This window comes from Lampetra planeri, chromosome 33 (assembly GCF_965212315.1).
Source record: "Lampetra planeri chromosome 33, kcLamPlan1.2.h2, whole genome shotgun sequence".
In the NCBI taxonomy this organism is placed as follows: domain Eukaryota; kingdom Metazoa; phylum Chordata; class Hyperoartia; order Petromyzontiformes; family Petromyzontidae; genus Lampetra; species Lampetra planeri.
The window spans coordinates 653,877-671,812 of record NC_136139.1 but is presented as its reverse complement, the minus strand read 5'-3'; the positions used below and the strand labels follow the sequence as shown (position 1 = coordinate 671,812).

Genomic DNA, 17,936 nt, shown 5'->3' with positions numbered 1-17,936 from the left:
GGCACGACACCGGTCCCAGATCTTTTTTGCAACTCGATTCCTGCCCCCCGACCGCAGGAACCAATTCCCGGGCCGTCCCGGGTGAATCCGGACAGGTGGCAGCCCCACCCTGCAGGACTGTGCGGTGGATGCGATTGCCATGCCAACATTGAAACATTGCCCCTTGCATTACCTGCACAGCACCGGGTGCTGGATTTGCAGTGTTTTAATGTTTCTATGTGTAACGTCACAATAACTGTTAATGCGAATAACGAATTAGGTATTTGCAAGAAAACAATATTAGTTACGTTCATAGGGCGCTTGCCGAAATGCATCAGCATCTCAAGCGCCTCCCGTCTCATCTCAACCGCTCGAAGGGCACCCCCAGTGGCAGCTTTCCCGTGCAGCGCAAGGCGACCACTCGGCACTGGCCCTGCCAGTAGCGGGCGGTTATTGCGATGTGTAGACCCCTTTGAGTCATTTGTCCAGTTGACTTATGGGAAGGCAACTCGGAGCGTTCACTCGTAGGAGACGCTAGAAGCAATTGTCGGCTCAATTGACGTTGTGCCGGCTCCGTAATGCACCGGGCATTGTGACGTCAGCGCAACTCCCGCCGTGCGAGGCTCCGTTTGAATGTCACACCAAGAGAAGATTCACGCCAGAGAGAAGATTCACGCGGACCGAAGTAGCCGTCCTGTGTGCTGGGAACTAATCGTGGTTTGCGAGTGCATCGTCCCCTACAGCTGTAGGCGCACTAGCAACAGGAACTTGTAATGAGTGAATGCGTCAGGCGAGGCGTCACGTTGACGCAGCAGTTCACTCCGACGGCTCCCGCCAGATTCCCGCAGTCCCCGTGCGCTCTGTCGCGCCTCAAGATCGACGCCCGCGTAGCGACGCCGCCTCCGGAGTGGCCCCTTCCTCACAGAACCATCGCGCACCGCCACCGCCGCCGCCGTCGTCACAGCGATCGTGAACCCGGCGCCTCGCTGCGCGCTTCCTCATTCCGCCAGCAAGTTGCTGCCACAATGAAGCGATGTCGCCCCGTCCGCCTGCAGCTGACGCTGCTCCAGATTCGTCAGGACGCTGTGGCCGGCATTTGTCGCGATTCCCCATGTTGATCCCGAGATGCGTCGTGCAATCGTCGCCCTGTCCTTGCGCATAGAACATGTTTTCGCATGGCTACTCGGAGCTCTTCCAGGTGGTCCGGCCAGTGTGGACGAGTAGGCCAAATACCGTCTAGAGGGGCTAAAGCTCTCTCTCCCTCTCCAGTGGAGGCCCTTCTGCCTGCAGCAGCAGCGGTGTGAGCGAGCCGGGCTCGCGGAGGGAGTGAACCCGCGCCTGCCGCGTGCCGCAGGAGCAAGCGCGCGGGTCGTGGGTCGCGCTTCCAGTTACACCCAAAATCGGTGCCAAGCCGCCGATTTTATTCACGCCGTGCTTTTGATGAAGGCGCATCCATCGCCATAACCCTCCTCGCAAGAGTAATTTGAATGGCACGCCACTATTTTGTATGCCTGGCCATATTTATTTTCGCGCCGATTAACTCGCCTATGCGAACTGACCCTTGAGGCACAGGGTGAGAGCTGTGAGTTGGCGTTGCGATTCCAGTGAAGAGAGCCGAGCGAGACCTCGAGAGCCCGCGGGGAGCGGCGTCTCGCGTCCTCCGACTCCGCGTCGCATCAGCCGCTCGCACGCCGCAGTCCTCGGCTCTGCGACCCCATTCCAAGCACGCGCTCGACAGTCGCTTTGATGGAACGATTCGAAGCGCAGCACTCTTGCTGCATCATAGACGCTTCTGTACAGCTGTTGGTGACTGGGTCCAGGCTCTGTGGTGATGCGCTGGTTGTCACTGCCTTGACCACGGCAAGGACGTCACGCCGCCTCCGTCAAGACGGCACTTTGAGACGAGCGTCGCGCTGTCCGGCACAGCCAACTCCAAGGATTGGTGCTATTAGGTCACCTGTAGTTCGCCGTGTTTAATAATGTAACCATCGAGTGCTGGGAAGTAACGCAGGTCAATATTACATACCCCCCCCCCCCCCATAGGTGAGGGTTTATTGTTTGAACGATGAAAAGTTCACGGCGTTGTCACTCGAAGTCGACATCAGGCCCTGCCACGCTCGCTTGTCCCCCAGCACCTTTGATTTCATCATCACCATCATCATCACCATTGCCACCATCGCCACGTCGTCGTCGTCATCATCGTGAGCCGGGCATGGTGGTGCACGCCCGTAATCGGTGCTCCAGGAGTGGAATGTGCAGAGATCATCGCGCGTGGGGCTGCCAACTTGCTGGGCAATCACGTGACGTGACACCCAGCAGGTTGCTGACATACCTGTGGGAACATTGGATCTTTTATATATTTGCAATGTGGGAATGTGTTGTTGTTGTTGTTGTTGACAACGTACACATTATGAGCTTGTATAATAAATACAAGGTATTACGTAGTTACTATTTGTTGCAGTACAGTTGTGTAAACGTTGGCAAATGAAATACATGAGTCATTGAAACTGTCTTTGGGAATATAAACTTTAAAATATAGAGGTGATTTCACATTGCAAAATCAAACTGGGTTATTTTTTTGTGTACGTGCCATGAAAGCACGAAGTTTCAAGTTCTGCTTGCGACCGATGTTGTCCTTCCCCCGCACCTCCGATTAGCACGGGCGGCCACGTGCGGCGCAAAAGAAGTTCAACGTAGACACGCGTGTGTCCGGTCAGCGTTTGACTACGTCCCCTGTAGCGCTCTCTCTAGCGGCGCCCCCCTACCGCTAGCGGTGGAGTGAGCAAGGCATTGCAGGGCTGCACCTCTACCCTCTTCCAACTTTAGCAACAGCATCAACGAGCTGATGTTGTTGCTAAAGTCAAGACGTGCTTGGGAAGGGACGAGCCACAGCGCCGCGCCCTGCCCCGCAGACAGGCACACGGCAGCAGCGACATCAACAGAAGCGACATCAACAGCGAGTGACGCAACAGAAATATCGGCAAGAAAGTAGCAGCAGGTGCAGCAGCAGCGGCAACAAAGGTAGCAGCAGCAACGAGGAGAGAGCAGTGGTAGCAGCAGCAGCAGCAAGGAGGAGAGCAGTGGTAGCAGCAGCAGCAGCAAGGAGGAGAGCAGTGGTAGGAACAGCAGCAGCAAGGAGGAGAGCAGTGGTAGGAACAGCAGCAGCAAGGAGGAGAGCAGTGGTAGGAACAGCAGCAGCAAGGAGGAGAGCAGTGGTAGGAACAGCAGCAGCAAGGAGGAGAGCAGTGGTAGGAACAGCAGCAGCAAGGAGGAGAGCAGTGGTAGGAACAGCAGCAGCAAGGTAGAAGCAGGTGCAGCAGCAGCAGCAGCAGGAGGAGGAGACCACAGGCCGCGTTCCACGCGGCGTGGAACGCGGAGCGCGGCCGGGCGTGGCTCTGCGTGGCGAGGCGGCCCCCTGTCACCCCCCCCCCCCACAGCGCGCACGATCCGAGTGAGACCCCCCCCCCCCCGTGACACAGCCAGCCGGACCCGCCCCCGTGGGCTCAGCGAGGCAGGCGGGGGTCCTGCTGCTGAGTGAGGTGAGCAGCACGCAGGAGGCTGCTGCTGCTGGAGCACAGGGACACGTGTTGGCAAGCACCGAGGAGTTGCTGGGCGAGACGAAGATTTACAGGGTGCTGACTTTTGTCGTGTTCCAACCTGCGGGGATTTTGAGGGTTCCCCTCCCCCCCTCCGCCCGCATTTGACTTTGTGGCGGAGAGTTGTGAAGTTGTCGCGCACGGGGAGCCCCGCGCGTGGGTGCAAGTCGGCAGCGAGAAAAGTCGAAGTCGCGAGAAGAGGCGGCCGGATTGAGATCCACCCGGATTGCACCGAGGAGAAGTATCGCCACCTGGCCGGATTTACCTGCGCGCCCTCATGGCCGAGAGCGACGTCTCCGTCCTCAAGTCCCCGACTTTTTCCGGGCGGAACTCCCCCGCCAGCTACCCCGGGGCCCCCCAGTTCAGCTACTCGCAACTCGAGGAGCGCTTCAAGCAGCTCCAAGGTACCGTGCAGCCCCCCCCCCTCTCTCTCGCGTGCGGCAGTACTCCAGTGCTGTGTGTATCACGACTACGGCATTGTATACTGTAGGTGTTGTATACTGTAGGTATTGTATACTGTAGGTATTGTATACTGTAGGTGTTGTATACTGTGGGTATTGTATACTGTAGGTGTTGTATACTGTGGGTGTTGTATACTGTGGGTATTGTATACTGTAGGTGTTGTATACTGTGGGTGTTGTATACTGTGGGTAAAGGTGCAGCCCTGAAATGCCCTGCTCACGCCACTGCTGGCGGAACGTCCCGCACGAGAGGAAGGTGGCGGAAGAGAGGCCACCCTCCCCATGGAGGGCAAATTTGGTCCGCTCTGGCTTAGTGGCCAGGTGCCTTGGGAAGAGTTGTGACTCCCCCCGACTCCCCCCACCACACACTCCCCCACATTCCCCCCCACACACTCACTCCCCCCCCACACTCACTCCCCCCCCCCACACATTCACACTGTTGGGGCGACATGCGGGCAGGGGGGGGGTAAGACATGTGCGCGATTTTGTAATTGCCGCGCCGAGAGACCCTCGTGATCACAAGTTCAGTTTGCTTCACATCCCACCGCCAGTCGACGATGATCACACGGTCGACGCACTGCAGCACAGTGCTAGTCAGCGCGCTTGCGGGCGGGGTGGAGCGGTTGCGCAGTGGTTAGCACGCACTGCCCCCTCGACACAGCCGTGGTGTGAACCCGGACTCGCGAGTTCGACTCCGGGCTACGGCTGCCACAGGGTGGGGGGGCAGTGATGATGATGTGTGAAGAACCACCGGCTTCGGACGCCATTCTCCAACATTCGACCAACCCGCACTGACCAGCGTGGTGAAGTATGGTGAAACAATCCCCCCCCCCCCCCCCCCTCATGAGACTAACACAGCATGGTAGATAGGGGAGGCCTTCATCCACCACTGGGCCATACATTATTGTTTTATTTGTACACGGAGTGGCGAAAACTATCCAAGATTGACCTTTCAGAAAGCAACCGCGAACACCCTAAATGTGCGCATGCGTACAGCCACACAGCACGTGTACAGCCAGCCATGCAGCACGTGTACAGCCAGCCACGCAGCACGTGTACAACCAGCCACGCAGCACGTGTACAACCAGCCACGCAGCACGTGTACAGCCAGCCACGCAGCACGTGTACAACCAGCCACGCAGCACGTGTACAGCCAGCCACGCAGCACGTGTACAGCCAGCCACGCAGCACGTGGGCCACAGAGTCTCGACTCCAGTGGGCTCGTGACCCGCGCGTTCTCTTGACCCGTGGCCATTCGCACCGCGCGCACCGCGCGCGGCGACGCCGCTGGGTCACCCCGCCAGGGCAGCGCGCGTCTCGCTTGATTCTCTCGAGGGCCGCAGGCCACGCCCTGCTGATGAGACTCGGGGCAGACGAAACCGGGCCCGTTCAGGATCTGCTTGCTTTGTTACACATTCTTCTGCAACATCGCGTGTGTCAGCAATGCGACTGTCGGGACCTTGAGTGCCACTTTATTTTGACGCGATGAAGACGGACCTTTGCCTCTTCTTGAATACAGCGGAGTATACGCACTCGTGAGAAGCGACGGTGATGAAGTTGGAGCGGTGGCGCAGTGGTTAGCGCACTGGCACTTCAAACCTTGGGTCAGCCGAGTTATAACCCCACCGACCTTCATTAACCCGCACTGACCAGCGTGGTGAAGTATGGTCAAACAACCCCCGCCATAGCGCGAGGAAGCCACACGCCTGAATCTACAAGTGGATTGCGGAAGGGAGACTGTTTGTTGTTGGACGCTGTGTTAAATACTCGCAGAGTAAAGTGTTCGTGTGGACCCCGTGTGTGCGAGGCGTGATGAAAGTATCTCTGGCTGCTAGTGTGGGGCGCGTGTACAACATTACTCCCGCCGTAGCTTTACCGTTGACCTCGGCCACGTGTTCGATCAATTTCTAATGACATGGTCATGAGGAACACGACACGCTGTGGGTGATGCGCGTGCAGGACCGCCCATTGGGGGTACGGGGCCGCGCCCCACCCCCGCATCCTCCTTAAAACTAAATCGGAAGTATTGCATCTGATATCGTGACGGCGAAGCGTGATGCCCCCCCCACCCCCCAAAGCGTGGGGCCCCGGGCGGTCGCCCCGATTCGTCGTACTGGCACCATGTAGGTGTTGTGCTTTAAGTGCAGGGTGATTCTGTGACGGATCTAATATGCCACTAAAATAAGAATATACATTACAGAGAGAGCAAAATTATATCTCAAAGCCTCTGCACAACTCCCGTCACTCTCACGACAATGAATATGTTCACACTCGTCTATGTGAGATATGGAGCCATCCATTATGTAAATCAATCGCTTGCCTCCGAGAGGAAAGCGAGCGGGCCATTCCTCGGCTGTGGTTCTGAATAAGCGATCTGCTGGATGACTGTAGCGGGTTGTGTACCTTTGGTGAATGATTTCAGGTGGGAACGAGTGTACACTACATATTCCAGTAGCACTAAATTACCGTGATTTATAACGATTCAAAATGAATGTCATCCCTACATCCCCCCCCCCCCCCCCTTGTGCAGAGGCCACGTGGGCACCTCTGTGTGGTGTCCTGTCACATGCTGCACACCTGGGGTGGCGCCGCTGTGTGTGAGGAATCTCCTCCTCCCCCTCTGCTGCCCCTCTGCTGCCCCTAGTGGCTGTGAATTCCTTCCCACGGCCATCCGTGCTGTCCACTCCCATTTTCTTTCGTCAAATCCAGGCTCAACACTTTTTTCCGTCCGCTTGTGAATGGCTTCTTGAGATAAATATACCCCGCTGTTTCTGGACAGCGCCTCGAGACGGAGTTACAGACACAAAAATAAATGACACTTGTATCGGTGCATGGACTTCATGGGGAGAGGAGGAGGCAGCTCTGTGATCATGGATGAGAAATTGCAACGATCCGTGAGTCTCAGGCCATGTGCAGGGTCCACGTTTCATTTGTTGACCGTGTTACTTAGGAATTGTGCAATTTAAATACTGCACGGCGTACGGCTTCCGCGGGAGCCGTCGGACCGAGAGTCATTCCGCGGTCCGTGGCTCGCCAGTCGCGTGTCTCTGTGTCGCCAGAGTGGCCCCACTGCCCACGCTCGGTGGCTTTCTCGAGGTGCCCACCCGGGCGTTTGCCAGCCGGGTCCACCGGCGGTCTCTGCGCCCGCGTCGTGACGCTCCAGGTTTTTGTGCCGAGCCGTGTTCTGCCACAGTTCCGGTCGTGTTGCCGGTTCCGTTGCAGCCGGAAGGTTTTCCCTGATTTTTGGAACGCTGAAAAGGCAATAGGTAGTGGGGGGAAATCACATTATAGAATTACCTGTTTAATTTAAATCACTCTGTGAGGCAAACACAATATCGAGGTGGTCACGTACGTAAGGTCAAGTACGTGACCTTAGCAGGAGTCGTTGCCTCGAAGGGATGGAGGCCGGTGGTCGAGACTCACGACGGAATGGCAGTCAAAGGAAGACACGTCCACTGTGCAGAGTGGACGGTGACATCGGCTCATGTGCGGGACTAGGATTGGTTGTTGTATCGCGGGATCTACGAGCGATGGTGATGGCTTGGAGAAAAGCCTCAAGTTCAAACAGCACACACGTGTAAAAAGCAGAAAACTTATGTGTCTATGCAAAACCATCAGCAGTTCCTGAAGAAGCGCATTGTGCATACATTTGGAAAGCCTTTATCGAGTACCACCGCAAATAGTTTATTGTCGAGTGGGAAAACCCTGCCAGGCCTGGCAGACTGCAGTGCTTGGGAAGCGTGGTGGCGGTGGTGGTGGTGTTAGTGGTGGTGTTGGTGGTATTGGTGGTGGTGGTGGTGTTGTTGGTGGTGGTGTTGGTGGTGGTGATGGTGTTGGTGGTGGTGGTGGTGTTGGTGGTATTGGTGTTGGTGGTGGCGGTGTTGGTGGTGTTGGTGGAGGTGGTGTTGGTAGTGTTGGTAGTGTTGGTGGTGGTATCGCTGGAATTGTCCACGGTGACCCCTTGAACCTCGGTGCCACCCCAGGGAGGTGCCTCTGATTGCGAAGCAAATGGGAGGCACTGCTCTTAGATCACATTTTCAAACGCAAAAACGAAAAGCCATGCAATACATCCGTTATGAAAATGTCATTGTGACAATATTTCCCCATACAACTTTACCGGTAGTAAATCAAAAAGCAAAAGTGCAAAATGATTAATATGAACATTTTCTGATCTCTTGTCTGCAAAGCGAGTTTGCTTTACCAAGGAAACGTGCTGATAAGTAATTGGCCTGATAGGCTTCCAGACTAAAAACCCAAACATCGCGGCTCCTGGCTGGGACATTCCGCCTCGTAGACACCGGCAGAACCATCCACCGCGTCATGAGAACATCACCAGGCCAATGCGGACATCCCCGTGGTGCCTAGAACATCACAGACAGGCAACCGTTGTGCGGTTGTGGCCACGCGACCCAAACTCTGAAACACAGAGTCAACAACTGTCATCTGTGCTCTTTCAGCGAGGGAGGAGGCGGAATGGCAACACAAATGCTCTCCCGAAGCGCACTTGTGGGAGCAAACCTCGACGATGACATTTAGCTCCTGGACAGATCGCCAAGCGCACATTGGAACAGAATCGGCCCGATCGGCAGTTAAGCCCCCACCCCCCCTCGTCGCCATCGACTCTGCTACATGCGCGTTGCACCTCTTTGGCACCGTACGTAGCCAACGGTGCGAGTTGGAGGTGTGGGGGCAAGGACAACGAGTTCTTTACGAGCGCTTGCGCCTGTTAACGAGGATCGCAAATGCCTCGCTCTGGCCGTGCGTCGGCGCAGAGCCGCGTGGAGTCGGCGTGGCCGCCCCCGCTGCCGCCGCCGCTGCGCTGTGCTCTTCTCATTGTCCGCGAGCCGTGGGCACGGACGCGCTTCCCACAACAGCTGATTGTGCACATTTTCTGCAGGGATGGAGTTTGTGTTTTGCGAGCGGTTGGAAATTGGAATGTGGAACAACAGCGAGCAATACCACAGATCATCATTTTGAGTTGAAATCGCCATTTGTTCATTCGTGGTCACTGAGACGGGAGAAATGCCCAGCACTGATTCTCTTTATGGGTGCAAGCCTGCGTCAGATGGCCAACAGTAGCACGCTGCATTATTTTTGCATCAGTTTTTTTGAAAAATAGATGAACTAATTACAACTGTGAACAATACAACAACACGAGTTGATTCAGCGGTGTCATTCAGAGGGATGGAAGTGCCTACGGTCGGCAAAGTGCTGCACTGATTGGCTGCTGCTGCTGCACATTTTGTGAGTGGTTGTGGGGCACGTGCGCCTAAGAAGCAAGTGGGTCAGACTCGTCTAAGGCGATGGCAAACTCTCTCCTCTGTTCGTCTGTGAAGACGACGACGACGGCGGCTGGGCCGAGATGCGAGCGACTTGTCGATGAGGAGCGAGACTCGGGGTTGAGCCCAGGCGGCTCTCATTTGCGCTGGCTGAGTTCTCTGCGACGCGAACAGAGACCCACGCCCTCAAATCAAAGTGCTTCATTTGAGTGTCGACAGGGTGATCTGTACATAGATACCCCACTAAAATAACAAGGAGATATTACACGGATAACAATATTTAGTTTGAAAGCCTCTACATGCAGTATCTCTCGCCAAACTCGCCGATTACATCAGTCAACATTCTCCTCTCTAAGATATCGAGCCATCGTTAACGGCACAGCAAATATTCTACTGTTGAGAATCAAGTCAGAGAGAGGATCATTAGAAATCATTGGGAAATCTGTAAATGGATCACCATCTGCGTGTTTTTTTTTAATTGCCCACTGGATTGCATGAGAAACGCGACGTTGTTGTTTTTGTTGTGAGGTAATTCGAGTCAGCAGCATGAATACAAATTGAGGTTCCATGAAACCCGACGCCTCGTGTTTCCAACGGCAACCCGCATCCTTGCCATCGACAGCCCCGACCTCGCCTTCTCGCCGCATGAAAACAACCGCCCAGCGAGCGCGCCACGTGTGTGATGGCTCACGAGGGTGCCACGTGTGTGCTGGCTCACGAGGGTGCCACGTGTGTGATGGCTCGTGAGGGTGCCACGTGTGTGATGGCTCGTGAGGGTGCCACGTGTGTGATGGCTCGCGAGGGTGCCACGTGTGTGATGGCTCGTGAGGGTGCCACGTGTGTGATGGCTCGTGAGGTGCCACGTGTGTGATGGTTCACCAGGTGCCACGTGTGTGATGGCTCACGAGGGTGCCACGTGTGTGATGGCTCGTGAGGGTGCCACGTGTGTGATGGTTCACCAGGTGCCACGTGTGTGCTGGCTCACGAGGGTGCCACGTGTGTGATGGCTCGTGAGGGTGCCACGTGTGTGATGGCTCGTGAGGGTGCCACGTGTGTGATGGTTCACCAGGTGCCACGTGTGTGCTGGCTCACGAGGGTGCCACGTGTGTGCTGGCTCACGAGGGTGCCACGTGTGTGATGGCTCGCGAGGGTGCCACGTGTGTGATGGTTCACCAGATGCCACGTGTGTGATGGCTCGTGAGGGTGCCACGTGTGTGATGGCTTACGAGGTGCCACGTGTGTGATGGCTCGTGAGGGTGCCACGTGTGTGATGGTTCACCAGGTGCCACGTGTGTGCTGGCTCACGAGGGTGCCACGTGTGTGCTGGCTCACGAGGGTGCCACGTGTGTGATGGCTCGCGAGGGTGCCACGTGTGTGATGGCTCACCAGGTGCCACGTGTGTGATGGCTCGTGAGGGTGCCACGTGTGTGATGGCTCACGAGGTGCCACGTGTGTGATGGCTTACGAGGTGCCACGTGTGTGATGGCTCGCGAGAGAGCAGCGCGTGCGGATGCGTCCCCAAGCGTCGTCCCCGCGAGCCGCGCTGCGTCAGGACGCGGGCCGATTGCGCGTCGGCGGAGAGGAGAGAGGGCGATTGTGGGGCTCGGCGTGGACGTGGAGCTCGTTGGGAGTGGAGGGGGTGACTCTCCTGGATGGGGGTAGGGGGGGATGGGGAGCCTGGCCCCGCGTGATGTTCCACGAGCATTTGCTGAACTGAAAGGCCACTTAATGAAGGTTGGCTTAAACCGATGTCATCATCATCAGGCATGATATCTCTACTGCTGGATGAAGGCTCCTCCAAGCTGTCGCCATCTACGGGTGAACCGATCTAATGGCTCCGTGTCTGTGATGGGCGCCCTCTCTGCGTGTTCGCTACTTTAGCTGCCACTCCGTAGTTAGTCTCGACCACCGACCATCTCCCCTTGCAGTGACGTGTCCTGCTCAAGCCCTCTCACCATCCCTAACGATCGATACGATGTCTCTCACTGGCAAACGTTCTGCGACCCGTGCGTTCCTCTTTCTGTGGTCCCGAGCACGTACCTGCTCCACGCTTGTTCGCGGAGTTTCCACGTTTCTGATGCACGTTGTCCACCACGTTGTCTTCAACTTGGACACCGCGGTGCAATGATTCCGTTACTTTTGTGAATGCCTCCGAATGGGGCGTGAAGTGTCTCGCTTTCTACAGCCCGAGTGACGCTGTTCTCAGCGCTGTCGGCAGCTCTGAGTCCGTGGCGGAAATTCAATACTCGGAGGACTTATCTTGGAGGCCAGCCTCCCCAGGGAACAACCACTTTCGACTTGCCACAAAGCGGTACTTGCTTTATTCATCCTAGAGGGGCAACGGGTTGATGCAGGCCCCCGACTGGGATTTAAACTCGCGGTCTCATTAAAGAAAATTCTTAATCTCTCACTAAAGGAGAAACATATATCGGCAGGGCTCTGCTCTGTGCCTCCACGTATACATACAACACATTTGTAGTCTAATGGTCTATGAACTTTCTGGACCAATATATCCTGCGGCATTTGTTTGAGGAAGAAAACCGGACCGGTTTCAACAGAAGCGGAGCTTGGCTCACTCGTGTGACGGTCAGCAGAATGCGGTCGCAGATAACATCAGTTGCCCTAACATTGTCTAAAGCAGCAGTTTTTAACGGGTAGGGTCAATAGTTATTGGCTTTGTACAATTCTGCATTCATATCGAATGCATGAATTATTATTCCAGCACTTGCTGGGATACCGATGGTGTGGACGGGAGGGTTCGCCATTGCACCGATCGGCCCACACACTCCCCATATCGTGTACGTTACAGATAACCCCCAATACGAACCCAACCCTAACCCAACCCTAACCCAACCCTAACCCAACCCTAACCCAATACAAACCCAACCCAACCCTAACCCTAACCCTAACCCTAACCCCTAACCCCTAACCCTAACCCTAACCCTAACCCAACCCTAACCCAACCCTAACCTAACCCAACCCAACCCTAACCCAATACAAACCCAACCCTAACCCAACCCTAACCCAATACGAACCCAACCCTAACCCAACCCTAACCTAACCCTAACCCAACCCTAACCCAATACAAACCCAACCCTAACCCAACCTTAACCCAACCCTAACCTAACCCTAACCTAACCCTAACCTAACCCTAACCCAACCCTAACCCAATACGAACCCAACCCTAACCCAACCCTAACCCAACCCTAACCCAACCCTAACCCAACCCTAACCCAACCCTAACCCAACCCTAACCCAACCCTAACCCAACCCTAACCCAATACGAACCTAACCCTAACCTAACCTTAACCTATCCTTAACCCAACCCTAACCTAACCCTAACCTAACCCTAACCTAACCCAACCCTAACCTAACCCTAACCTATCCCTAACCCAACCCTAACCTAACCCTAAACTAACCCTAACCTATCCCTAACCCAACCCTAACCTAACCCTACTCTCACAGTACCCATGCACAGTTTCTTTTGGGACTTGTCGATCATTTATGTCTTCTGGCCCTCTCTGATTGCCACATTTATACCACCTGGTCGTGGTGAGTCAGACGAGAGCAGATTGGAGTTCTTCTTGACAGGTGCAGGGGGGTGAGGGTTAATAAACATTCCCCATTGCTTCAACTGAAAATAAACCCCAGGGTTAATTCGAGACCTTTGCAAATGTGACGCCCTCTGCCCGCATTTACTTGAATAAGAAGATATCTGGTGCAGTTCCTTCTCGCTATTTAGTTGCTATTTAGCAGCGTACGTGTCCTTCGCGTATTAGCGACAAAAGGTCGACGGCGGAGCGTTGACACATCGGCCTTGTGCAAGCGCCTCTCTTGTGTAATTGTCGACAACGAGCGTGCTCCCCGCGATAGCGGTCGTGGCGACGCGTAACGGCTTCCGCCGATTACGCGCTTTACCGAGCCGACGAGCACTCAAGATCGCGCTTCATCTTTGGCAAGAGTGAAGGCGCCCGCCAAGGCCAAGTCGGTGAACGGGGAGGAGTTTGGAAACACTCTCCGCCCACATTCCTGGCTTCACGTTTTTTTCAAATTCAGAATTGCATTCTCGAGAGAGGACCTCTCTTTGTTTTGCACAAGTTAAAATATCCACCTTGCGATGATTGTTACCACTCCGGTTTGCTCATTAAATGATGTTCGTCCCGTACCTCCGATTAGCACGGTTGGCTATGTACGGTGCGAAAGAAGTTCAACATACGTACAAGTGAACAGAAGCTGCAGCGACAGTATGCTCTCGATTCTATGAGCAACTTCAGTTGTTTAAAGTGCGATAAGCTAAAGGGGCACAGGCAGTTCTACGATGTAAACTTACATTTCAGACACTTCAATGGCGTGGCGGTGATCATGGGTATCAGCATGAAGTGGATATTGACTTGGGCAGAGTGCGAACCCATCAGGACTGTCACTCAGACAGAAAGCTGTTGTCCACCTTTCTTGCAGAGGGAGAAATGTTCACAATATATCGCGGTGTCAACGGTACTCAGACGCACTGATTATGTCATCCACGCAGGGATGGTGCGTTGAGGTTAGTGTTTGTGAAATTACCGACTCATTCCATAAATGAAGCCACATTTAATTTTTAATAAAATTGCGGATACTTCCCGTCCTGTGTTGGCTGGCTGTGAAGTCTCCTAATGCGGACGACTGCCCGCGGCGCGCTAGGAAATCACCGGTCCCTCTCCCTCCCAAGCCGGTGGGAGAAATTCCACATTAATGTGGCGGAGGCAAGTCCGTCCGTAGCCTGACCACGGTTGACTTTACACCAAACTCGTGAGGTCGGCCCCACGAGTGGGTGAGGGGCGGCCCTCTCTGCGAGTTGACCCCTGGGGCCCTGCCCGCTGCACAAGCCGGATGCTGTGCACACGCTGTGGCGAGCTCTTCTGCGGCCGTGTCGCTGGGTTCTTAGTCAGAAATGTAAACACATGAGATATGGTCAGGCCATCGTGTTATATGTTCAGGCTATTAATACATGACACACGACGTTCGTAACGTACTGGTTTAGCGCGCAGTGTGTTTGGTGGGAGTCTCGCGTGAGTGGGCATGACGATCTCACGACGGCTCCCCCGCTTACTTCGACTTACGATCATCTTTATCTTACAACATTTAGTTTTGTGCTGCAATCGTTGCCTGCGGACTTGAGACAGATCTCAAGATCGTTTGTCTGTACTCGGGCCTCGAGATGATGGGTACCGATTGCACAACAGCTGCAGCACGAGGACGATGACAGAAGACGATGGTGTTTGGTTGACGACACGGAGTATGATGCCGCTGGCGACATCGGTGTCGCGAGCGTGTCGCGCCAAATCCATCCTCTTATCCGTGATTATTGTGGATAATTTGCATGCGTAAGTTGTTATACGCATCAGAAAAAAAACTCGTAAACCGATCTTCCCCGTGTTTTGCTTTGTCGTAAGTCATTCTATACTCGGGCGCCGAGATTGCCTCGTACAGTATCCCAGGCAGTGGCTACAGTTTGCCGCACACCTTTTCTCCGCGATGGGGTATCCACACTTCACCGCGGCTGATGCGTTCATTTCTTCCAGGTGTGGCTTGTGTCGCTTTTACTTTGGCAACAAACTTTTGTTAATGAGCAGATACACGCGCTGCGTTCCCTTTCACGTGGCGCTCGCATTGCTGCGGTGTTGACACAACTCGGAGAACCTCGAGATCCGATATTCCATTACTCTGGCTGCCGCACGTCAGCTGCCACCGATTTTCAATTGGCAGCCAGTCGATCTGTTGCCAAAGTGTGCGGGGTATTGGAGAGTCGGCCTCGACAAGGGAGTGGTGATCATCTGTCCACGCCACCCGCCGCTCCATCCTGGTGCTGTTCCCTCTGCGGCGGCACTTGCACCCTGACACACACCCGGCGTGGACGCGTTCGGGAGCGGCGGTGGTGCGGTGGTCAACGCAATCGGGGAAATTCGCGAGCGGAAATACATTCCCGGCCATGGCCAACGTCGGTGGAGAATAGCATCTGAACCGGCCTGAGCGCCCCCCCCCCCCCCCCCCATGGCCAGGGTGGTGAAGTATGGTCCAACAGCCTCTAAAACTGACACGGCATGAGAAGGCCGTTGCCCAGCGGTGATAGACAGAGCGCTGTACAATATGTTGTATTAGTAACCCCAATTACACCATGGGTAGACCCTTATCCAGCGGTGGATTGACTAAAGAGCTGTGTGTGCACACACGTGAGCTGGTGTACATGATGCAGCTGTATTACCATCGGGGGGTAGGGTCCCAAGCAGGAGGGAGTGGGTGAAGTTGGAGCGCGGGGACGACATGGGGCCCCAGGACGGAGGTGGGGAGATAAGCCAACAGTTGGGCCCTAGATTCCCAACTGAATAATTCACAACAACAACATCAGCAGCAGTGGCAGCGGCAGCGGCCGTGATTTATCCACTGCCGGGTGAAGGCCCTCAAGCCGTGACCTTTTCTCACGGTCAGATCTCACTGGCCAGCTGATGTCAGCCGTGGTCAGGAATCGAACCCAGCTCGTTATTGAAATAGATGCGCGTTTTGAGTTTTAATGTCAATAAAATAAAACCCGAAATATCCTTCATGGGATTGCTTGGGTCTACATGAAGTAATCACTGCCATGTTTCCCTTGTAGAAAAAGAGACGTTTTGGTGTGAGTGGTCTCTCTTCTGCTTACCAATGAAGCCACAGGCGGAGTTGGACTTCTATATTTGGGGGGGGGAGCGGGGTTCGCTTTGTCCCTCACTTTAGGAATCGCGGCTGCATATAATTTAAATTTTATCTTAATGTTAAACTACTGAAAATATATTGATAATGGTGTATTGATAAAGGTGTACAGTTTGGGGGGCGTTGCCCCCCCCCGTGCCCCCTACAAACTCCACCCATGAATGAAGCACACACTTTCACGCAGCAGCAGAAGTCATCGTCACCGTCACACTGCCGCTGCTGCTGCTGCTGCTATGCCGCTTTGATGTTTGCCTGCCGCGCCGCGCCCAGCCGTGCGCCCTGCAAGCCCAGACAGCTGTCCCCGGCGGTGTTCGCCTGCCGGCTCCGCATCCACCAGTCGCGTCGTCGTGAGGACCGCGGCCGCTCCTGCGGCTCGCGTGCCGCTTGCCAGTCGGGGCGCTGCGCACGGATCCCGTCGCGTCGGGAGGGACCACGACCTCTGCGACTGCAGAAGTCGAACTTGGCTCGCGAGCGCCACCGCCATCGAGGCGGGAGTCCCAACGAGGTCACGGACTTCCCTCACCGAAGGTTATTCACGGCGACGTTTGAAGATTGGCGGCGGGGGACATTCGATTCTCCGAATCAGCCTCGGTCCAGACGGGACCGAGGCACACGGACGGCAGCGTACAACTCGCAGCAGCAGGGCACAACGGAGAGTTACGGAAAAAGTTCAAAATATAAACTCCCGGCAGCACTGAGGCAGCATCCAGAGTGGGCTGCGGGCGTCGACGCTTCTTCTGGACTCGTGCTCTCCACGGCCATTCCACGGATGACACGAGTCGGCCGGAATGAGCGACAAGCCGCTGCTGTCATCCGCAGGTGTCCACGCGAATAAGACGAGTTTTATTATTAGCAGATACAAGGACCCACCAACACAGACCCCCCCCCCCCCCCCCCACATATAACTGCGGATCAGAGGCGTCCTCCACTGTATCTCTGTAGTGCTCGTGCCAAGTGCTCGCCATGTCGATTGCTCGCCGTGTGGAATCTCCGTGGACCTCATCAAAACACACTGCTGCTGCTGCCAGCTGCCTGCGCCGCGTGGCGTCGTGGACGGTGACGACGACGATGATGTCATGGTGGTGCTGGTGTTGTGTCCGTCGTGATGTGTCATCATCACCTCATCGTGCCGTAGCCTTGCCACTTCAAACTGAACAGCTGTTGTTGGGAACAGTCAAATTGACGTATTGGCATCAGCTGATGTACGATTATTTAATAAAATAGGGAATGTTCTGTGCAGTTAAAAGTAGTTTTAAAACCGCATTGTGTGATTTAAACATGACTGTTTAACATATTTACGTAAATAGCTCAATATGTTACACTTATTAAAAGTTATTGCGCTTGGACAGGACACGTCACTCGAAGGGATGGTGGCTGCTGGCTAAGAGTTATGGTGGGAGTGGCAGCCAATGAATGGAGCGGGGAAGATGGAGCGATAGCATCAGTCTGTAGGCAGAGGCTCAGTGTGAATTATTGCATCGTATGATCACGCGGAGCCGGCAGCTATGGGAGAGAGGCCTTCACCCAGCAGCAGATTGGGCATCAATGCAGTATGGAGTCTGTTGCCTCAGGGCTTGGCTGGTGATGAGTGTCACAGTAAAATAAATCTTCCAAAACGAACACTTTCTTGGAATTAATGTTTTACCTGAGAAACAGGATCCAAGTTATAGAGAAGAGTAAGGCCTGTAGAGTCGTCATGGTAACAGTGGATACTTTATATAAATGACAAAATTGAGCCCCCCCCCCCCTTCATTGCAACAGGATCTGGCGGCAACATGAATCGAGAGAGAGTTTGCCAGGGCCGCTCCGGCACACAGGACGGCGGCTGAGGCAATGCCCCAGCTTAGTCGCAGAGTCTACACGTGCAGTGTAGGGTCACGGGGGGGTCACTAACCTGG

At 54.9% G+C, this 17,936-nt stretch overlaps 1 protein-coding gene across 2 annotated transcripts in view; it reads left to right on the top strand.

Annotated features, from left to right (window-relative positions):
• LOC144729573 (spectrin beta chain, non-erythrocytic 1-like) overlaps window positions 1–17,936 on the top strand; it is an 87,860-nt gene that overhangs the window by 19,480 nt on the left and 50,444 nt on the right. The window contains exon 1 of one of the 2 annotated variants that reach the window (XM_078609920.1): window positions 3,491–3,979. The exons of the other annotated variant lie outside the window; for it this stretch is intronic. Coding sequence (XP_078466046.1) covers window positions 3,853–3,979 — 127 coding nt within the window. The 5' untranslated portion in view covers window positions 3,491–3,852. Of the gene's footprint in view, window positions 1–3,490; window positions 3,980–17,936 lie in introns of those variants that run through there. 2 annotated transcript variants of the gene reach the window in all.